This window comes from Callorhinchus milii, unplaced genomic scaffold (assembly GCF_018977255.1).
Source record: "Callorhinchus milii isolate IMCB2004 unplaced genomic scaffold, IMCB_Cmil_1.0 Scaffold12, whole genome shotgun sequence".
NCBI classification, from domain to species: Eukaryota; Metazoa; Chordata; class Chondrichthyes; order Chimaeriformes; family Callorhinchidae; genus Callorhinchus; species Callorhinchus milii.
In genome coordinates, this window is record NW_024704753.1 from 20,081,347 (window position 1) to 20,104,774 (window position 23,428).

General features: G+C 41.5%; 2 protein-coding genes across 2 annotated transcripts in view; both read right to left on the reverse strand.

Moving 5' to 3' along the window:
• dnah12 (dynein, axonemal, heavy chain 12) overlaps window positions 1-18,934 on the reverse strand; it is a 55,852-nt gene extending 36,918 nt beyond the window's left edge. The window contains exons 1-20 of the mRNA XM_042339718.1: window positions 18,837-18,934; window positions 15,860-15,950; window positions 15,465-15,491; window positions 14,428-14,617; window positions 14,020-14,095; window positions 13,613-13,771; window positions 13,141-13,336; window positions 12,465-12,653; window positions 9,602-9,758; window positions 9,046-9,137; window positions 8,347-8,525; window positions 7,089-7,224; window positions 6,081-6,206; window positions 4,944-5,078; window positions 4,252-4,445; window positions 3,198-3,441; window positions 1,707-1,892; window positions 1,110-1,310; window positions 497-691; window positions 272-395 (exon numbers count right to left, since the gene is read on the reverse strand). Coding sequence (XP_042195652.1) covers window positions 272-395; window positions 497-691; window positions 1,110-1,310; window positions 1,707-1,892; window positions 3,198-3,441; window positions 4,252-4,445; window positions 4,944-5,078; window positions 6,081-6,206; window positions 7,089-7,224; window positions 8,347-8,525; window positions 9,046-9,137; window positions 9,602-9,758; window positions 12,465-12,653; window positions 13,141-13,336; window positions 13,613-13,771; window positions 14,020-14,095; window positions 14,428-14,617; window positions 15,465-15,491; window positions 15,860-15,950; window positions 18,837-18,934 — 2,995 coding nt within the window. The remainder of the gene's footprint in view (window positions 1-271; window positions 396-496; window positions 692-1,109; window positions 1,311-1,706; window positions 1,893-3,197; window positions 3,442-4,251; window positions 4,446-4,943; window positions 5,079-6,080; window positions 6,207-7,088; window positions 7,225-8,346; window positions 8,526-9,045; window positions 9,138-9,601; window positions 9,759-12,464; window positions 12,654-13,140; window positions 13,337-13,612; window positions 13,772-14,019; window positions 14,096-14,427; window positions 14,618-15,464; window positions 15,492-15,859; window positions 15,951-18,836) is intronic.
• Window positions 18,935-20,490: 1,556 nt separating this feature from the next.
• On the reverse strand, window positions 20,491-22,867 carry rps23 (ribosomal protein S23). The gene is made up of 4 exons (XM_007890544.2): window positions 22,789-22,867; window positions 22,107-22,266; window positions 21,465-21,585; window positions 20,491-20,688 (listed from the first exon to the last, which is right to left on the reverse strand). Exons 1-4 carry the CDS (start codon window positions 22,790-22,792, stop codon window positions 20,542-20,544), a joined length of 432 nt encoding a protein of 143 aa, XP_007888735.1. The 5' UTR covers window positions 22,793-22,867; the 3' UTR covers window positions 20,491-20,541.
• Window positions 22,868-23,428: the final 561 nt, after the last annotated feature.

Below are 23,428 nucleotides of genomic sequence, written 5' to 3' on the forward strand. Positions count from 1 at the left end.
GCTTCACAAAATAGCTTTAGCAGTTAATAATTTCGGAAATTGTTTTTTTAATTAGTTAAAGGTGTACTATGTGAATGAAACATTGGTTATTATTTAAGGAGGAAGTTCATCTGACTTGTTAGATTGATACCAAACCTTAGAAACAGTTGAATGTCCAAATAATTTTTTCCCCAAAACAATTGTGATTTACTTGTTCACCTAAGACAAGTAAATGATGTACATATTAAGAACTTACGGCCGGCTCTGCGAGTTTGATAATAATATGTATTATACCGAGGAAAGAAGAGACGTTTTTTCTCCAGATAAGCATTTAGTCCCTTCATGATTCTGTCCAATAAGCCATTGCAGTCCTGCAGCTTCTGTAGCAAACCTGTCAGAGACGTCGCTGCCAGGACCTAGGAACAGGAATAAATTAGAAAATCAAATATCTACAAGTCAAAACAAGTTAGGGATCTTTTGCACATTTGATGTGAAGAATTATACCATCAGGTTATACCTTCGGGTCCTTAGCACAGTGCCTCATGATGTCTCTCCAGTTCCTGTCAACAGTCTGGAAAAGGCGCCCTTCTTCTGGCATCTGTTGCATTATATCCTCAGAAGAAAAGATGGGTTCTAGATAAAGCCACTGAGCCTGTACTTTCAGCCATTCATCAATGGTTTCCTGAATATTGATCAGGCGTTCTTCCCAATCCTTAAAACATAGATAGGCAATAGAGTACATTATATCTGTATTCAAATAATATATTTTAATGCTTTCTGCTTAATTGAAGGGCAAAGTAGTGATAGGAGCTTCTAAAATAATCATTGTGATTTATCTTAGAAACATAATTCTTTCCATTCCAAATTATTAGACAAAAAATTTGATTTGGCTGTAATGCTCCCTTTTTGTTCATAACAAAATGAATCGAAGCAATAATAATGTGCATTTCTACAGCACCTTTCACATAAAATAAATGTCCCAAAGCACTTTCCATGATAAAATTAATTAGTAATGCAAGTGGGTATTTTTATATTGGCAATGTGGAAGTTAATCTGTGTCACAATCTATCAATTAGAATATTCATATTCATTAATCTGGATCTGTAATTCCTACTTGCAACTCTATATACCTTTATTTTTCTTTCAAATGGTTTAGAGAATGGTGAACCTCTCATTGTCTGTGTCTTGACAATTTGATCATCGAGTATTGTTTGAATCTCATCCACTGCTGTTAAGATTGAGACACCAGTGTCACGATAGGCCAAAGTACCAAAGGCAATATCCTCCCAGACCTCCACCATAGTATTCATGGTTTTTTCCAATGAGAATTCCTTTTTTTAAAAAGTAAAAGCATCTTATTTTTTAAGCAAGAAATAATCCAAGTTTCAATCTATTTTCTTCTATCGATTTAAAATAAATGTATTTACGTACAATTAATTTTCAATATCAATATGGAAGGAAACATTCTGAGGATTTATGTTTCATGGGGATATTGTGTCGAAGCACTCCAGGATGCTACTCCGCGTGAAGGGCGCTATACGAATGCAAATTGTTGTTGTGTGCAGAGATAATTGCAAATTATTTGTGAAATAACTAACACACATAAAAGCACGAATGGTTATGGGATAAAGTGGCAGTATTTTTCAACCGTATTCCAGTTTTCAATATAAATAATCCTTGCATTTCATGCAGCGCCTTATCACATATGCAATTTGGAAGACAATTACCTTGCTGGCAGCAGCACTGGTTTCTTCAAACCTTTCCAGGTATGGTGTGAGATTCTTTCTCAGCATTTTTCGCAGAGTTGTTCCTGAGTCTGGGGTCAGATCAAAGCCTACAATCTCAGACATCTGTGACCAGTGCCGAGCCCTCATACCTGGATTACACAGTATAGATACAAGAGGGATAATCTCCTAGAGATTCAAACCAAATGGAAAAATTAGTATGTTTTAATTAGTTAATTGGGAACAGAACTATAAACATAAATGGATTATAAATTGTTTAACTTTCAATTTTCAATTTCTATATGCCCATAAGTAACTAAATAATATATTTGACAATTATTGCATAAACAAACATTACAATAACATTGGAAATTGGATGTGACCCACTGAAAACTGATTCAATGAAGTAGCCAAGACAACGGTCCTTTCAATAGATTTTTAAGTTGATACAGTATTGTGATAATATATACCTAAGATAACTCTAATTGGTAGTAGTTTGGTTCCTGAGCCAAGTGAGACCAGAACATTGCTGATGGCAGGCAATTGTCAGGATTTGCAAGGGCAGATCAGTCACTGAGAGCAGGCATTCTTCCCACTCAACTCCTATTAACCCTGAAAGCCAAAGTCGTAACGGATCGAGTGTCCTGGACACAGAGCAGGAGTCTTGCCAGACAGAGATTTCAATGGCAAGCCTTACAGTTTCAGCTGGTAAGACTTCAGCAGTATCCAAACTCGCCCTCTGGAGTCCCCAAGCATTAGCTCATCAACCTGTACCCAATACATTATGGAATTAGATAAGCAGGGTGTGTCCCACCTGGGAAAGAGTGCACATTCCACACAGAGAAATTTCCATGTGTAGTGGTGTACATATGTGGAATTCTTAATCTTGTAATCTTAAACAGGGTGATGAGTTTTCACATGTGACAGACTAAAAACATCTGTGTGTATCAGGTGCCAAGTACAGGAATCAAAAGCAGACCAGATCTGAATTATTACCAACTTTCACGTGACTTAGCTGCTTCGAACATTCATTAAAAACAGAGTAGCTATTCATTTTGTGAAATGTTGGCTGGTCCAGATTAATATAGCTGTCATTTGGTACCATTCCATAGAAGAAGAGTCAAATATATTTTTGATTTCTTCTGTGCAGTTCATTATCTCCACAAATTAGCCCAAAATGCACTTCGGCTAAAGTTGAGGTACAGATCAGCCATGATCTAATAGAATGGCGGAACAGGCTCGAGCGGCTGAATGGTCTACTCCAATTCCTATGTTCCTAATATCTGTAGTACTAGACCATCGAATATTGTAATTCAAATCTATTCTTAAATAATAATTAAAAGAGATGATTAATAATTGAGGGAAAATGACTGTCCAGCACCTTGCGACATCCTTCCGATGTGAAAGGTACTATACAAATGTATTTTTGTTGTTGTCTGAGACAGTCTGATTTCCAGGATTTTATCATTTTATATCATGCATAATTTCTTGTACCTTGAATTCTTTAATTTGAGACATTACTTGAGAACACATCACAGCAGATGGGCTGTCCTTCTTTTCTTCCACCACCTCTTCCTCACCCAGCCTGCGACGAGGAGCTGCCTTCTTTTTCTCCATTTCTGCTTTCTTTTGTTTCTGCTGGAAGAACTTCAACATCTTAAAAATTTCACGGAAGAAGTCATCCACTTCTGTCTCCATGGTCTCCCCATTCAGATCAAAGAATGTTCCATCCATCCACCTTAAGAAAAGATAGCATAATTACAATGGTTCAAGAAATAGTCAGGATGGATAAAAAAATCACAAAGCCAAACCTCAAATAATAAAACAGACTTATTTTGACAAACCAAATTACACAAAGTTATTTACATTTTGTACAATAACACTGAGATTATATTGTGGATGCACAACTATGAGGTGAATGACCAATCACTCTGGAAAATAGTGTTTGGAAGCTTTACAAGGTGCTCAAGTTGTGCACAATATTCCACAAATGAACCCAACAAGACGTAAATACAATACAATACAAAATTACATTTGTATAGTGCCTTTCATGTCGGGAGGACATCCCCAGGTGCTGGGACTAAATCAGGGTCGAACAGATTGTTTTAGCTGTATCCAAACTGCTCAGCATTGACTGTACACTTTTGTAAGTTTTTTTTACCTCTCTTCTTGAATTTTCTTCATTATGTTTTATTACCATGAAGTGTTTTGAAATGTTTCAACATGAGAAAAATACAAGTTACTGTATGTTTCCTATTTTAATGTGTATCGCCTTCACAATCACCCATAATAGAATCTAGCAACTAACCTGAAGCCATCCACTTAATTGGTAAGACCCCCTTATGAACAATCTCCTTTAAACTAATTCCCTAGCCACATTATTTGGCATAGCAGCAAATTTTATAATACTGTAAGAAATTATCTCCTTCATATCATTTATTAATAGTCTGAGCAGGTAACTCAGGACAGACTCCGTGGAACTTCAACAGTCACTGACCTTCTGCATGATTTTTAACAATTACTCGCAAGAACGCTACAGTCTACATACTTCTTCTCCGTCCGTTGCCATTTCAGGACCACACCAAAGAGCTTCTGGTAAGGTTCAATATTAACTTTGATCATATCAGTGAATGGATAAGTGGACTGATCCCATTTATAGAGAACTTCCTCTCCGTTGATGTATGCAATCACATCCTCTGCCTCTTGTACTCTCTTCTGCACTGTGCGCACATCATTCACATACTGTAGAAAGCCAATAATACATTTTAGAAATACAGTACAATTGTACTGGTATTGAAACAATGACAAATATGTGATCCAGAGGAGCTCCTCGGGTGGAACCTTTGCCAAACAGTGGATTGCACAGGTTCACATCTGTGAATTCTGCCATGTTGAATCCATAATCTCTAAAATTCCATCGAGGAAGCCCCAATGTCAAATACTGACACAAACAACTTTTGCAGCTAATGAACCATATTTGTTTTTCATTGCAAATTAATATGTACTGCATATTGCATAAAACTGGATAAAATCTTATTTTACTGAATTTCCCAGAAATCCAATGGGACTAAAAAGATTCTTGCAGCAGTTTAATTTGTTTCAAGTAAGATGCTTATTTTTAAGACATAAAAAATAAGGAATATAATAGAAACATTCTGAATAATCTCCTTTGAAAAACAACACTACTTATGCTACAAAAAATTCTTAAGGTGAATATTACTATTCAAGTATTTCTCTAACCTGCTGCATTAGATCGAGCTCCGAACACTCCGCAAACTCCTCTGTGCGGCGGGAGAGCTTCTCCAGTTCCAGTGTCACCTTCTCCCGCTTCGCCAATAACTCAGTCTCACCCTTAAGCTTTGCTTTCTCAAACAACTGTAGAGACGCAAAAATAGATTGTTAAGTGATCACAAATTTATAAGAAATTTCAATCATCATTCAACATAAATTAAAATAAATCAGTACAAGCTGTGTTTCTGTCCGCGAACACTTCTTAATTAAACAAGTTTTTTAATTTCCGTAAACTATCCAATTCACTAACAGATGATTACTATATCCCTGATCTCAAGTGCACTCTTTCTGAACACTGTACATCCTGAAATCAGGCACTCCGATAATGGCATTATCTAAACTTGTGTGCAAATCTGAGCTTGTTTCAAAGTGTTGAATGACTTTGTTCAGGTTTTAGAACATTGTATAAGTTCCCTACCATACATCAATGTTGCTTCCAACTCAATTATGTTAGAAAGTTCATCTCTTTATAATCTCTTTACATTTGCTGGGACTAGTCTGTTTATGAAATAGACACTAAGAAAAGATCCATAACCATCAGTGAAACGTTTCAAATTACATTTTGACTATTCCTCGAGCATCGGCTTCCTAGTGGTACATGTTGTATGATTGCAGAGGAAGTGAGCTTCATCTCCTTTCCTTGTTCCACACTTCAAGGTATTAAGATAATACGGATTATTTTTTATTATATCCTAGTATCATCACACCCCCAGCTGATTCCATCAGTGTAGCTTATATCATATGTCATACCCTCCCCATATCTTACATTATATATCATACCCTCCCCATATCTTATATCATACGTCGTACTCTCCCAATATCTTATATCATGTATCATACTCTCCCAATATCTTATATCATATACTATACCCTCCCCATATTTTTAATGAAGAGCTGCAAAGGATCAAGAGAACGCTCCTGTCACCAGTTATTAGCATTCCCACAATCCTTTACACTCTTAAACAAACCATATTAGTTATGAGGTCTCAAAGAAATTGAATTCCAAATAGGTGAAGGTGAGCGAAAAAAAGCATCTTAACTGTGACAATGACAGGCTACCAACAGGATCATAGAGTTGCCATTTACCTCATCATTCTTGTCAAAAACAGGATTGATATTTTTGGGCCAAAGGAGCACTGTGGCATGTAATTCCAGGTCTTTAGGTGTGAATAAATACACATCCAGCAGGTAATTCATTCTTTGATAACACTTCTGTGAAATAAGTATGTATTAAATTCTTAACAGGTTCTGATTTGGGATTTAATGTCAAGCATAAATTCAACTTAAACTCAGATATTATTATTATTATAAGCAGTGGATCATTTCAAAATCTTGATGTATTCAGCATAGCTGTTTGATCACAGATTTATTATAATAATAGTAATCATAATAATAATAATAAACAAGTTGCTTTTGTATTGCGTCTTTCACGATGGGAGGATGTTTCAAAGTGCTTCACAGAGCTGGACTGGCACCCGATTGACTGTCAACTGAGTATTTCGTCCCCAAAATATGGAACATTTCTTTGTAGTTGCCCAGTCAGTTTGAAGTACATGGTAACACTAACTACTAATGTATGTATGTTCAGAGATATTTTGTTTATTGCTGAGCGAAGTCAGGCTGCTCACCCCCATTAACCCCAATTACACCCAAACATCCCACTTTGGGAACGAGGGTTGTCTCCGCAGACAAATCCCTCCCCTCCCAAACTTTCCAGGCCCCAAATTGTCAAAGGACCATGTGACCTGAACCCCGAGAAATGCCGATACACTTTGTCTACAAAATTCTTGAGATAAAGGGATTATAAACAGAAGCACTATTTGTATTTGTTAATTTGCATTTTATTGCACCTCCCAGGATGAACACAAATTATATTGCAGCAACTATGTTGCAGGCTGAAAAGCTATTTGGTAAGTTATTATTTATTGCATTGCTGTTTTCAATGTTTGGGTAGTTTCTATATAGTCAGATGTTTATTTCAATGTAGCACAACTGATGAGTAAGACAGCGTTACTGGGATATTCTCAAAGGCAAACCCTCATCAGGATAATGCTGAAATAAGAGCTGTATCATTCCAGATTTCTCAACACTTACTTTGATTCTTTTATTAAGCTCCACAATACCTATCTCTTTCACATTCTCCACAAAGTTCATGGTGTCAATCATCTCCTTTGTATTTTCCGGGATGGTCAAAGCTCTTTCTATGATATTTTCAAACTCCTGACAAATGCTACAAAAATAAAAATCATAACCACGGTTACATTTTTCAGCATGGAATCATATGTATTTTTACAAATATACAAATATACAGTCAATTCACTTTACAGTATATTCGGTGAAGCGCTTTGGGACGTCTAGAAGATGTGAAAAGCGCTATATCAAATGCAAGGATTATTATTATATGGAATAAGAATTTGAGGTCTTTAGGCTAGGAGGAAAATTGTGTAATAAATGTGCAATTGAAACATTAATTTGTACTTTGTCAAAACAATGAAACAAATGACTATTACACATTGTGATAATAATAATCAATTCAAATTTTCTGTGAACAAGTTTTCAAACTATATATTTGTAATTTCTCCTTCCATAAGTTAGGTCCCATGTGCACATAATCTTTGGTCAGAATAATGGACCCCACATACAACCAAACAAAGTTACATTTGTATAGTGCCTTTCATGTTGGGAGGACGTTCCTTAAGGTATCTGTGTTTTTTTCATGACCAATAATCTGACAATCTCCGACATTCTCCGAGAACGGTGCCTAAAATTGCTGTCAGAAGCTGTCTGGATCAAAATTTCCCTTCTGCTCTGTGTGGAAGCAACAACCCTTCCCTGTAATAAAGCCTAAAGCTGGCTCTGGCCTGCTCCACGTCCCCCGACCCATCCGCCCCACCATTGGCGGAAGAGCTTCTGCCACTCTCCCCCAACCTCTGAAATTCCATCCCCCAGTCACTGCGCCTCGCCCCCTCCTTAGCCTCCTTCAGGTCCCGCCTCAAGACCCTCCTATTCGACCATGCCATCAGCCACCCCCCTTCCCTTCCCCAACCCAGGTTTGAAATGCTGTAATCTATCCAGCACCTTGGGCCATCCTCCCGACGTGGAAGGAGCTGTACAAATGTAATCTTGTTGTTGTTGTTGTTGTTAAAGCAGGAATAACCTCACAATCCATGGCATTAGCCCCAGGGCTGATTGTTCTGCCATGCTATTGAGGGTTCAAGCACTTTGATTTTGTTTAAACACTTGTTAGGAAATTTGACTTCTGAAAAATGCTTTCAACGCGAAAAAAAAGTCCTGGAATCATAATAATTGCTACAACTTTTTTGTCACCAGTGAAATTCTTGCACTGACTTACTTTTCATTTTCTTCTCTGTGTTTTGCAACCAGTTTATCCAAAAGAATTTCTGCAAAGCTCTTTGCTTTTTCTGACAGGCCTTGTTTTAAGTCTTCACAGTCCAAGCGTACCATGTCAAAGTGAGCCACCTTTGGCAGACTCATGATCTCTTTGGCCAAACTACGAAATTCTTCCAGAAACTTAAAGAGAAATAATTGATTTACCAAGATATAAAAGCACAATTTCTAGTTTTTTTTTCTGCAAACAAATAAATGCTATTAACAAGTTAATATAACAACACAAATTGCATTTATATAACACCTTTCAGGTCAGGTGGACTTCCCAAGGTCCTGCACAGTGAAGAGTTTGTTTCCGAGTTAGGGATGGGAAGATGACCTAAGGAATTATCAAGAGATGGTCTTGAAGGAGGCAAAGGAAGGGGTGATGGAATTCCAGAGAATGGGGGCAGAAAAACTGAAGGCCTGGTCGCTGATGGTGGGGTGAGCAGAGACATGAAGCAGGCTAAGCATAGGGAACGGACAGGTTGGCAGAATTTAAGAATGGTTTAATACTACTTTTGACACAACTTTTTGTTCCCCTATTTATTTTTCTTCCTTTAAATTTTCTTTGAAGTCAAACCCACATTTTCAAATAATCAGGCATTTAAACTACAATTGTAAAATTAGGCTCCCTGGACTATTATTCACATTGGAAATTTACCGTAGTGAATTCCTCAAATGTATGATCCTCTTCTATGAAGTTTTGCACACGTTCCTCCGCGGTCCCATTTATTAGCCAGTCATAACTTTCAACTGTGCAAAGAGACAAAGAAAGTTAACTTAAAGCAATGCCATAACAGACTATTACACAAATGATAGTGTTTCATGACATGCATCTTAAAGTGTTGTCTCTCTCTCTCTCTTTCTTTCTCTCTGTGTCATTTTCTTCCTCTTGAGATGAAGCACCAAAAAAGGTATTCTTTCCAGCATCTTAAAAGAAACCTTAGTTGTCTAACAAAAATGTATGACTTCAAGCAGTATCATTCACCAGATGAGAATTTCTGACCATGCTGGAAGCCTGGTTAGAGGTGAAGGTTTCAAATATCCTAATTGGATACTTAAATTGTTAAAGCTTAATTGGGTTACCCTGTACGGTTCTATGTGTTAGACTCAACTGAATGAAAAGCTTCACTGTGAAGGGTTCTGTAGTGGATATCCCAGACGCTAAATAATATCTGATACAATGTCATATTGACAACAGCGGAAGCAAATCTCACCATATCCTTGGAAGTGTGTTGCAGGGCCTTCAAATTGGCTCTTAACAGTTTCTTTAAGTGTGAAAGTGGCCCAGTTGATAATATCTTGAGCAGGTTGAACTTCGATATTGGTAACTGTGTTACTCTCTGACATCCAGGAACGCACACTTTGAACACCCTGAAGAAAAACAGCAAATTCATAAATATAATTTAATAATAATAATCCTTGCATTTGATATAGTGCCTTATCTCGTCTCAAAGCGCTACAAAGAATATACTGTAAAATGAATTTGCTGTATATCTTGTGGTCAAAACGCGACAGCCAATTGCTCACAGCAGCATCCTACAAACAGTCGTAGATTGATGTGACTAATTTTTTTATTACTTTTTTGAAGGAATTATTACCCCCGGAAAAGCGTTCCGCCAATCGACTAACAACCGGGTTCCTAAAAATTAAGGGATAAGCTGTTTCAGTTATGAGCTGAAAACACAGAAAATTGTGGGGGTGTTGATTGGTGCAATTGAGGCACATTTTGCTGCCAACCTATAATTTTTCACTTTACAAAAAATAATCTTACACATATTAGATTGTTGCAATTTGTTACAATTAATTTATTCTTTAACAAAAACTGGGTGGTCCATTGGGGGGTGGGGTGGGGGGAGGACACCAGCGCAGAGATACACCAAAAAACAGACACTCTAGACCAGTGACTGCGAGACGACAGGAGCTCACCTTCTGCCTCTCAGGGACTGCTGTGGGGAGAGAGGAGGTTAGAGAGATAGGGAGGGTGCTGAGGCATGAGGGGATTTAAGCACTAGAGTGAGGACCTTGAAGTCGATCCGCTCTGTGACACGGAGCCAATGGAGTTTGGACTCGAACAAAGCGAGTGCGGTCCCACTGAGGTGGAGGCAGTGGAGGAGGATGGCATGATCCACTGTGTCGAATGCACAGAGATATCCAGGAGGCGAGGAGGCAGAGAGCCCTGATCACAGATAGAGAGGACATGTTTGTAAATTTCACGAGCGCTATCTCTGTCCTGTGGGCAGGACTTTGAGGGGTTCAAGTAGGGTGTGGAGGGAGGTGTGTACAATGTTGGTTGGCAACAACGTATTCCAAAGCTTTGGCCAGGAAGGGCAGGTTTGAGATAAGGCGGTAGTGCCTGAGGTTGGAGGGATCGAGGGTAGGTTTTTTTAAGGAGGGGGGTAATGATGGCTGTTTTAAGGGGGAGTGGGACTGATCCTGAGGAGAGGGACTGATTAATGGTATCTGCCAGCAGTGGGCAGAGGAGGGGAAGCTGGGTGATCAGCAGCTGGGTGGGGCGGGGGCAGGTGGTGGGTTTCATCAAGGTGATGAAGCATGAGAGGGAGGAAGGGGAGGTGGGGGCAAAGGGATGTAGGATGGGGGCCATGGTATGAGCTGATGGGGGGTGGGTGATGGAATGAAGGGGGTGGTAGGGGACATGGGGCAGGAGGATGAAGCTGCCAGGCAGATGTTTTCCATTTTAGAGGTAAGAAAGTCCAGATCATCCAAAATTCCGCAGCTTGTGTACTCTCGCGCACCAGGCTGCGTGACCCCATCACTCCCACCCTCGCCCGACTTCACTAGCTCCCCATCACTCAGAGGATCGAATTCAAGATACTCGTCCTCACTTTCAAGGCCATCCATGGCCTTGTCCCCTCCTACCTCTCTGACCTGCTGACTCCCTATCAACCTGCCCGCTCCTTCCGTTCAGCGGGCTCCGGCTGCTCCATGTCTCCTGCCCGGCCCGCCTTACCATCGGTGGCCGGGCTTTCAGCCTCTCTGCCCACACACTTCGGAACTCCATCCCACGGTCCCTTCGCCTCGCTTCCACCCTTGCCTCCTTCAAGGCCGGTCTCAAGACCCTTCTCTTCGATCGTGCCTTTGGTCGCCCTCCCAACTCTCGGCCTTCCCTCACCCCTACACCACCCCTCCCCCTGCTTGGGCCCCGACCCCTGACTGTTCTGCACTTTGGGACGTCCTCCGGACGTGAAAGGCGCTCTATAAATGTAATTTTGTTGTTGTGGTTGAGACACTCATAACACCATGCGCGTCCAGAGACGCCCCACTCACAGTGACGTCAGGTAAAAAACGCTGAGGCCCGCGGGTCAGAAACTACATTTATTGCGAGTTTGTAGTGGATTCGCTTTTCTATTGGCCCAGGTTACGAGGGGAGGCTTGAACAATTGGGGATGTTTTCGCTATACAGAGAACAGTAAGAAAGTGTCTAATCCAGGTTAAAAAAACTCTTAAAAGTTTTGACAATGAAGGTAGTGAGAGATTAGTGCTGCTACTTTGGTGAAACAAAAACAAAAAGAGAACAACAATTCAAAAATGTCACTGGAAGAAATAGCTTACCAGAATAAAGAATACTCTCCCACAAGTGGCTATTGAATCTCAGGCTAAACGTTTAAAAAGGAATGAGAGATAACTAATTGGAGTAATATAATAAACGTGCAAAGAAAGAGCTGTGGAAAGAGTTGGTTATTCTTGGCTGGATGCACCAATAAGCTTCCTTCCCTTGTATAAATGCTATGATTCTATTACCACGCCTGCTTTTAAAATATTTGCTATTACAAAAGAATATTTTTAAAAATTAAAAGAGAATCAAAATCTATGTATCTCAATGTCCAAATCAGTACAATTCCTTTAGCTACCATCCAGGCTGTGTCAGGCACTTACATTTCAAGTCACTGGCTTTGACGTAGTAATTCACAGACAATTTCATGTTTTCTGACATTTTGACACACATTTCTAATCTTTAGTATCAATTTTGCTGGGATTCAAATTGTTAAAAAAAAGTGGAACAGCAGCAATTATTCAAATCAATATTTTTGAGCAAGTAATTATTTAGCAAGAGAATACCTGCATGGCTTCTTCTGCTTCATATATCATAAAAACCACTGTGTTCTCCAGATCCGCAAAAGTAGGATAAAACTCCATCTTCTCATCATCAAATATTAACTCCATCTTAAACAACGGCATCTTGTATTTCTCAACTTTGTCAAACAGTTCTACATAAGCCATTAATGTTCTTCCAAGAAACTCTCTCAGCTTAGAAAACAAAACCAAAAAACGATCCTGTAATAAGATGAAAGGCAAAGGCTCGTGGTGACCTAAACCCGAATGCCACCTGGTGGTAACAAAATGTAGGTCGGCGGTAAAATGTACCTCAAAAGAACCATCAACTACACAATGTTACCAACAATGTAATTACCACATCAGATTACTGAGAAATAAATTGGATACAAATCATAATGTAAACAATTCTGGAAAAAATATGCAGGGCTATATGGGTTAAGAGTGGGGAATTGGGAGCAGTTGGATCGCTCTTTGAAAGATCCAGCACAGGCAAGATTTTATGTAGAAATACATACATACATAGAAATAATAAATTAATAATAATCCCTGCATTATCTATAGCATATTTAACAACAATCGGGTATCTCAAAGTGTTTCACAGGATTCATTATAAAGTGTAATTACCATATTTTGAAGATGAAATCAATTGAATCTTATGCAGTACCAGAATGTAGCTTACCTGATTGGTTATCAGAACATCAGCACTGGTGTAGAAGGACTCCAAGTTCTCAGGTTTAATATTCTTTATCTCCTCTTTGTTAGTGAAGAGGTTAATAATGCACGGGTACCACATCTCCATTATACGCTTTTCCATTTTTCTGTGCTCTATCACCACATTGTTCTTGAAGGTGTCACATTCAATTGGTCCTTTAGATCTGCTCAGTAATCAGAAGGTAAATGAGACATAATCCATGGTTGCAAAATGATTCAGTCTCAGGTTGACAAAATGCAAATATAATAATCCTTGCTTTTGAAAATGCACACTTTAAGGATGGTGGGAAAGCACGCTGGGAAGAATAAGAATACTATGAAGTAAGACAGTTCCAAGTTTTAAAAAAAATCTATCTGCAATAGTACTGGATTAGATATGTCCATTGAACAGTGTGAAGTTGCCCTATCATAGAAAATCATTAAAAGATACTGGTTCCTACCTGCAATCAGACATATCCATCAGTAGCAAATTATTAAAATTCATATAACCCAAATTCAGAATCGTCTGCATGGCTGGATGAATAATGTGAAGATTCCTTTTGATCTCCTCTTTAGCTTTTACAACGCTCTCATGCCAAGGTTTAGAGAAGTCCAAACCTCTAAACAAAAGAAAAGCTTAATCAGGTGCTACATCACTCACAAGTAGATTGCTTGCTAAACCAAAGGTTCAGTTTAGTGAATACATGTTTCACAGACGGGGAAAAACAGCTACAAAATCTTGGGCATAACTTCTCCAGATTTAAGTTTTCTAACACTGTAAATGTTTATGGACACTATTCATACTTTCCCCAAGTACTTGTGTTGCTAATGTTGAATAGAATTTCCTAGACATTATTCTTAAACTTACAAAGGTTCCTCTGGAAGAGGGGCAGAGTCTTCATATTCAAGACCTTTTACATCTGGCTTCACAAGAACGTTTCTCACTAAAATACAAAGGTAAAAGACCATTTTCAATTGGGGTGGGCTGTAAGTTCCAACCTAATTAGTGAATTCTTAAAATTAGCAGATTTACAAAACATCCGATATTTTTCACTGTAAAGCATGACTGATTTTCCACACAAATGCAAAAAAACGAGTGAAACATTAAACCAGTAAAAGAACCACAACCTAACTACACGATCATTGAAGACACACAACTCCACTTGTAAGGGACTTGATGGAACAATGTGACACGGAACACTATCTTTCATGTATATAATAAAATGGTCTCTGGTACAAAAAAAAGACATTCATATTTATTTGAGAAAAAACATACCCATAAATCGCTTCATGCTCTTGTCAAAGTCTTGAACAACCTCTTCAAACAGGTCCTGGACCATTGTCTCTCTCTTCTTACCTTCTCTCAGACCCTCAGGTACCAGAGTCAAAATTGTTGCCAACCACTCCTGCTGAATTGGGACCACAGGGCTGCTCTCCACACTTTGTTTCATGTACAGGTAATTTAACTGAAACACAAGTTGTACTTTAGCTTTCCATAAACTCTACAGAGCAGATACCAGGCTATTCATTCTCAAATTTGCAAAATAATTCTGGAGTCTAACCAGCTGAAACCACACAGCTTGCCATCGATAGCACTAAATAGTTGATAGCCTGGCAAGCTTTCCCGCTACTTATCCAGCTAAGGTCACCCTACCCATTCGGGTTGCAAGGTTAACAGGAGCTGAGATGCAGGATTGCCCGCCGCCATTGACTGGTCTGCCATTCCAAGACCTGCCGATGAGTCAGGTCTCCTGTGCTGTCATCAGCAATGCCCTGGAGTACTGCGGACCTGCCTGGTTCAGGAACCGGACTACCAAAGGCTCCATAGAGGGCTGTCTCGATTCCGACATTCCGTTGTCAAGCATGTCACTTAAGAGCAAGTTCAGCTCCAAGGAAACCCCACTTACCTCCTAATCTTAGACAGGCTGTCAGAAGGAAACATAAAGCAGGGTTATTTCATCACAGGAAAGCAAGGAAAACTAGTGGGAAATGAACCTAAACTATTATCTTTTACTTCATTACAATTGCTTATAAACTGCTAAAGAATAACACCCAGGCATGGATCACGTACCCACAATCTCAGGCATAGAAAATTGAATTATTAAAAGGTATTTTCATAGCAGGAAACAAATTTAATAATGGGGAGAAAATAAATGTAATATATTTACCAAGCACCTCAGAATAAAATTATACATATTACACAAAAAATCTCTAGAGGTTATTGTTTCAACCTTTCAAATACAATTGGCTAATTTAAATTTCCACGGCTTTTTCCTTTGACAATGGACTTCACCAATAAAATCACAGACTTACTCTTCGCTTCTTTGCTTCACTGTTCATCTATAAATGAGAGAGACATGGGATCAAGACAAACCCCAATAATTATAATACAGCACAAATATAAATTACAGAAAAAATAGTTAAAGGTAATGAGAACATAAGAATTTGCTAAGCGAAAGAAAATCAAGGTCCATTCAGTTTGCCTTCCACCATCGCATGACATGTCATGTCCAAAATTATATATTATATCCTGAGATATTATTTGGAGATAATGCAGTGAATGTGGTATATATGGATTTCCGGAAAGCATTTCACTGACTAAATTCTGTGGGTGCCACTATAATGGATATTGCAATTTACTACATTTTAATATTTGAAAATAACAATAACTATTTGAAGACTATTCCTCGAGGTAAATGACAGCTTACTGTGCTGGGTAGCTCAGGCTGAGGAAGAGGGATACCCTGCTTGTCAATTGAATCCATTGTTTCTTCATAAACTCGACGGGCATCATCAATCCTATAATAATAAATGTCAGTCAAAGCTTCAATATTGCAATATATATTCTTTGAATATAAAGCCATGTGCAGGTTTTCTACCACTTTATAGATAACTGTGTTTTGAGAATACAATGTTTTATTTGCAATAAATGAGAGTAAGAATCAACAGTACAAGACAAATGACCGGTTCCCGGAGTCGATCATTGCAGAGTTACTTTGTCAGCAATTGTGTGAAAGGGTTCAGGTTAACTTGGTCTCTAAGTGGCTCATCGTGTGTAAGCATCTCAGCTCCCTTCTATCCCACTTAATTATGTAGCTTTGGTATCACAACATGTAAACCAATCCACTGAATGCAGAGACTCTCGAAGTCACTTTGCCTCGCCCCCTTCTCTCACGTACTTCCAGGTGTGTCTCAAGACTTTCCTCTTTGACCACAACTTTAGTCATTTTACTCCCACCCCTACTGAATCCAACCTCCAGCTCAGGTGCAAATTCTTGACTGTCCGGGGCCTTTGGCCATCCTCTCGTGTGAAATAGCCTATATAAATGCAATGTGTTGTTGTCATTGTTGCTGTTGTATTATGAGTTATGATTTCAGTCTCAGTGCAGTGAATGACCATAATAATAAAGAACTACATTTTAAATATCAAGAACGTAACTGATGTTATCTCAATTCACATAATCCTATAATTATGAAATGATTTTGGAGAAATTCAAAATATAATCCTTTGCATCATTAGTGGAATGTTAGCATTACTTCACAAATTAGGTTTTATCCCAATTTTAAAATTAAACCACATCACTGATCTACTTTTCTTTTTGTTGCCAAACCTACATACGATTATAAATTCCAAATACTTCCACTGTATTGTATGAGGATTTACATGGCCCAACTGGATGAGAAGAAACTGCTCAGCAAAACTCATACCCAACATATCCTACAATTCTGGAACAAGCAACTTACATGATCTTATTAAGTAAATGTTCTTGATGTCTGTTCCAAGTATAGTCCTTGAGTTTATTTCCAGCTGTGCTGCCATGTCCCACTGATACAGTTGGAGTGGGGATGGGAGGCAGTCTGTCTCGAGGATTTGAACACTCGGCACAAGCACTTTTAACTTTATTTGAGAACGACATCTAAATGAACACAAATTAAAATGTCCAAGTAATCCTTTTAAAGTTCATAATATCAAAATCACAATGTTATAAAATTTTTGGTTATTGTTTTGAAATGCAGGTTGTAAGGTTGCCGTGTGAGTCACTACCCCTACGTTGCATATGTACATTTGCCCGGGACCATAAGGTGCAGTGAGTAGAAAGGGTCCAGGAGTCCATATTGTTAAAAGTATTATTCCTGGGATCATTCTCTATCCAAGTAAGTACCTCAGAGTGTATAGCTCTATAAGGTCTCTTCTAAAATATCTAGTTTTGAGACTGAATAGAACTAGCTTAACTAGTTAAGAATCCCTTTGCTCAGCAAGCACCAGCCTCACCCTACCTACCCTTCATATCCCTCACCAAACCCAACCCAGGCCACCATTGGTAGTCAGACTTTTAGCTTATCTGCCCGCACTCTCTGGAACTCCTTGCCAGAGTCCCACCGACTCGCTCCCCACCCACACCGCCCCTCCCCCTTCCCACACCACCTCTTTCAAAGTCCATCTCAAGACCTTCCACATTGAATGTACCTTTGGTCACCTTTCCCCTCCCCACCCACCTCAGCTTCCATCTTCAGCTCAGTTGCGAAGCCAGGATTGTCCAACCTCCTGACATGAAAGGTGCTTATATAAATGTAAGTTTGTATTGAATTGTAAAGCTTATCTCTGGGCATCCCTCCACACTGCCTCAAGGGCCCAGATGGATTTTTACGTAGGTTTCCACGAATAAAAAGCTCAAATAAAATACTCATTTTACTCAACTCTTCATATAGCACACATATGTTCTAAAAATCCATATTTAAATAACAATGTTTAAAAAGGTTTTATATACAGTAAACTCCTGTTAACTTGTCACTCCAAGGGAAAAAGACTCAATGGCTAGTTCTCTGGAGTAATGAAGAGAGGACCAAGGACAGATACCGAAGAACGCCGGACGAGATGGTGCGGAGGCGAGAGGAGAATCCATTTGTGGAGATGAAGTGTAGATGGTGTGAGAGTTATGATCTGAATCAGTCAAGGACAGAACCAAGAAGATTGAGGTGAGAGGAGAGGCGATGGAGAAAGATAGCGTGGTCAACAGTATCAAAGGCAGCGGAGAGGTCAATGAGGACGAGAAGGCAGAGGGAGCCCTGGTTGCAGATGAACAAAATGTAATTTGTTACTTTGATCAAAGCTGTTTCTGTGCTGTGAGCGGCACGGAAAGCCGATTGGGGGGCTCTTGAAGGGAGTGGGGGAAAAGGAAAGAGCAAAGCTGGGAAGCTTTACAGTGTATCCTGTAAAGTGCTTTGATGTCTCGATTATGTGATATGGTGCAATATCAAATGCAATAATTATTATTTATTATTATTGTGGGTTATCAAACAAACCCTCGCAATGACTTTGCAGTGAAATATTGATCCTCAGAGCTTGGTTATTGATAAACACTTGGCAATTGTGAGTTGCAGTTAGAAAGGGAATGTAATAATAATGACCACAACCGGGAATCTGGTCCAAAAACTGTACTGATGAACGTGAATCGCTTTCAGGCGCTGCTAACCCTCACCCTAACTAACCCTCACCCTAACTAACCCTCACCCTAACTAACCCTCACCCTAACTAACCCTCACCCTAACTAACCCTCACCCTAACTAACCCTCACCCTAACTAACCCTCACCCTAACTAACCCTCACCCTAACTAACCCTCACCCTAACTAATCTCCAACCCAATCCTCACGGCTGCTGTATGGTTGGGGAGAGGGTCACTTACCCCCGGAGCCGCTGTGCAACCGCCGCCTCCTCCCAAACAACGCGGTAACCATGGAAACCCTTCCCGGAAGCCCCGCCCACCACTTCCGGCCCCGCCATCACGTGGTCTGTAGTGCTGGAGTGCCCACTAGGCTTCGTGTTGTCAGCACTGACGGGGAGTGTGTGGGGGGGAGTGGTTGTCCCTCAATGTGCTGCCATCACTGCCAACCTCCGCTCCGAGATGTCACTGTGTGAAATAATCCCTTTCAATCCACGACTGTGGGAGTCGCTGTACACAATTGGCTGCATTTCGCCCACAAAATAGTCTGTGCAGTATATTCCGTGAAGCACTTTGAGACGTCTCGAACTCAAGATCCTCATCCTCACCTACACGGCCATTCACGGCCTCGCTCCCTCCTACCTCTCCGATCTACTATCCCCCTACCTACCTGCCCGTACTCTCCGTTCCTCTGGCTCCGGTCTGCTCCACATCCCCCACATACACGCCACAACTGGCACCGCCTTCCATCACCTCCGGAACATGGCCAGACTACGGCACTACCTCACCCCTCACGCGGCTGAAACTCTGGTCCACGCCTTTATCACTTCAAGGCTGGACTATGGGAACTCTCTCCTCGCCGGCCTTCCCGCCACCTCCCTCCACACTGCAGGTCATTCAGAACTCTGCAGCTCGTGTACTGTCCCGCACCAGGCGTCGCGCCCACATCACTCCCACCCTCGCTCACCTCCACTGGCTCCCCATCCCCCAGAGGATCGATTTCAAGATCCTCATCCTCACCTACAAGGTCATTCATGGCCTCGCTCCATCCTACCTCTCCGACCTACTATGCCCCTACCTACCTGCCCGTACCCTCCATTCCTCTGGCTCTGGTCTGCTCCACATCCCCCGCCCCAACCGCCCTACCATCACTGGCTGGGCCTTCAACCTCTCAGCCCCTAGGCTCTGGAACTCTATTCCCCAGTGCCTTCGCCGCCTCCTCTCTTTCCTCCTTCAAGGCCGGTCTCAAGACCTTTCTCTTTGACCGTGCCTTCAGCTCCCCTCTCGACTCTACCCCCTCCTCGCTCCCTCCCTTCCCCCTGACCATTTCCCCCCAATGCTCGGGTCCTGACCCAACTGTACAGCGCCTTGGGCCGTCCTCCCGACGTGAAAAGCGCTCCATAAATGGAATCTTGTTGCTGTTGTTGTACAGCTCGATGACATTCACTGCCCAAGCTCATTTTAGCAAGTAAGGTATTAATGGTCACCAAGGTTGCCCATGTAACCACACTCCAGCCTTTTCATGAATTGATTTCAGCAACGGGAAAGCTACACCAGTGCCCCAGAGGTCATGTGGGCCGCCCACCTCCTGCACATGATCCACCAATCTCCACTGGAGGAAACCGCACATGCAGTGTCAAGAGTTCTGTCTCACAAGTGAACAGCCACTTAGGCAAAATACCAGAAAGCAACCAGTGACCATAAAAACACAGCCAAAGTTGGCGCAGAGAAACTTGTTTTTAAAAAAGCACAGCTGCACATTATACATTCAAAACATTAAATTTCAGCCAAAATATAAGTTGAGTTAGTAATAGATTTTTTGAACAAATTTTAATCAAATTGCCAAAGGGAAACCAATTTCAATCACCTGTCACAACCTGGAACAAAAACAATAATCTTCACATTTTAAAATGTTTTATTTTCACTTGTGTCATTACACTGAGCCCTTTTAAGATCTTGGCCTTTCCTTTTTGCCTTTGTACAGGGCCAACAGAGATACGTTGGCTACTTTGACCACCTTGAAGCGAACACCAGGAATATCACCAACAGCGTGGCCTTTACGTCCAAATCCAGCAACCAGAACTTCATCGTTTTCCTAAAAATAGAGAGGTGCACCATCAGCACAAGAATTACAAGCATTGGTGAACTTGGAAACTGCTCATTCATTTGAGCAGGTTTGAAAATCAAACTAAAAATAAAACGGAATTCAAACATTGGCAAAGCTTTGGAGATGGGTGAGAAAATCACTAACAACAACTTGGATTTATATAGCACCCTCCACACCGGACCGCGTCTCAGAGCTACTAACATGAGGTGGACGTGGGGGGGGGGGGTGAAAAAGTACTTAAAAGAAATATGGAAATTTTACTTAAAATTCCATTGCAGGGACAATCTCAGGCAGGCAACTGTGGAGCCACAAACCAGTACAAAAAACAATCTACCAATTTGCTTAGAGCATAGGAATGTAGGATTCACATTTAGTGGTAAAAACATCAACTGAAAAAGTTCTATATTGGGCACAAATATTCAACGTTCAGCTCTTATCCTTTATGTCCAAAGGTTTCACAGGCATGAAGGAATCCATCCAAAGCAAGAAGTTCTATGAAAATGGAAGATTTGCAACAAGGCTTTAATATTAATATACTTTGTGCAACTGCAGTCAATCTCAAGAGCATTTTAAACGTTGAAATACATTCTCTCACCTCATACCCTCTTCTCCCACCTGAAACATCTCCCGTCCCTTTAGCCTTTCTGACATATGCTCGTAGTAGTTTCAGTTAACACCAATATGATTCTCATAAAAACAAGTTTAGTTTGCTGAACAAATGTTTTGTGGAAAACATTTATGATATCAGCAAGGATTTGACATACCTCAATGTAGTTCAAGCAACCATCATTTGGTACGAAAGCTGTGATTTTTTTGCCATTCTTGATAAGTTGAACTCGGACACACTTTCGGATGGCAGAGTTTGGCTGTTTAGCCTCAACACCACTGAATTAAGAAACAAAATAGAAAATTGCCAATAAGCATGGAGAAATGCTGACTGATTCAGAGGCTAATGTACTACCAATTGAGCAAGTCTAACACCCAGTCAGACTAATCTTGGAGGATTACCAAAGGCAGAACAGAATAGATTTGGCTCTTCAAGTATCATTAATAATACCAACAATATTTTTTTGCATTTGATATAGTGCCTCATCAGTAATGTCTGAACGCCCTTCACAAGATATACTGTAAACTGCAGCAAGCAAACGTCTACAAAATGAGTCAAGATAAGCTGGTCAACCAACATTACTCCAGAGCACTGCTAACCTTCCTGGCATTGGTATTTGATCTTCAAATCGTTCACAGCTGCGGGGAAAAGTCACATATTTCGCCAAAAAGGGATCAACATTCTCATATACAGCAACCAAAGGAAGTGGGGAAGATTGTGCTTCAGCAATACTACAAGATGACAAAAGGTACCTTTTAAACAAAATCAACAATACGTTCATGAGTTTTAAATTACTTACACTTTTTCCAGGACAATTCCTTTGGCGTGAGAAGCCCCGCCAAACGGATTGGCCTTCAGGGCAGTCCCCAAGTGGGCCTTCTTGTACTGCTTGTCGTGCCATTTCTGATCACGGCGCAAACTGCGCAGTTTCCTGGCTGTGCGGAGGCCTCGGCATTTCCCTGCAATATTGTCCGTCAGTGAGAAGCCGCCTCGAAACCACTGGCCGCGAGGCCGTCACAGCCCCGAGCAGCAGATTCCCCCCCTCCCCACACACACCTCCGGCCTCCCCACCCCCCACACACACCTCCGGCCTCCCCCCCCACACACACCCCCGGCCTCCCCACCCCCCACACACACCTCCGGCCTCCCCCCCCACACACACCCCCGGCCTCCCCACCCCCCACACACACCCGCGGCCTCTCCCCCCCAACACAACCGCGGCCTCTCTCCCCCTACACCCGCGGCCTCTCTCCCCCTACACCCCGTGGTCCCGGCGCCACAACATGGCGGCTCCGGCAACTCGCAGTCACTTTGAAACCGGTGGCTACACACGCGGCGCCGCTCCCGGGCTGTGTCCCTGAGCTGAGGGGGAGCCACAGACAGTGACACACACAGTAACACACACAGAGACACAGACAGTCACACAGACTGAGCCACACACAGTGACACAGACTGAGCCACACACAGTGACACGCGCTCACCCATCGCTCAGGATCTCGGTGGAAAGGCCGTTGATGACGCGGTGCGCGGCTATACCCCCATCAAAGGACCCCGCCTGCTGGCCGCCCGCCCTCCGCCTGCATCGAAACACCACAGCGCCGTCCGACTGTCACTCAGGCTCCACAGGGAGACGAGAAGAAATAAGAGAATAATATTAGATCAGAATAAAAAAATATTACTTTTACTTAAATGCTCAATTTCCCCAGTTAAATATATCAAACCCTAACCTCCCGCCCTTTGCCACGGCTGATTGGTTACCCAGCAGCAGTGCCACCACTGATTGGCTGTGGGCCTGTCCATCAGGAGTGGGTGGGGCTGTGGGCCTGTCCATCAGGAGTGGGTGGGGCTGTGGGCCTGTCCATCAGGAGTGGGTGGGGCTGTGGGCCTGTCCATCAGGAGTGGGTGGGGCTGTGGGCCTGTCCATCAGGAGTGGGTGGGGCTGTGGGCCTGTCCATCAGGAGTGGGTGGGGCTGTGGGCCTGTCCATCAGGAGTGGGTGGGGCTGTGGGCCTGTCCATCAGGAGTGGGTGGGGCTGTGGGCCTGTCCATCAGGAGTGGGTGGGGCTGTGGGCCTGTCCATCAGGAGTGGGTGGGGCTGTGGGCCTGTCCATCAGGAGTGGGT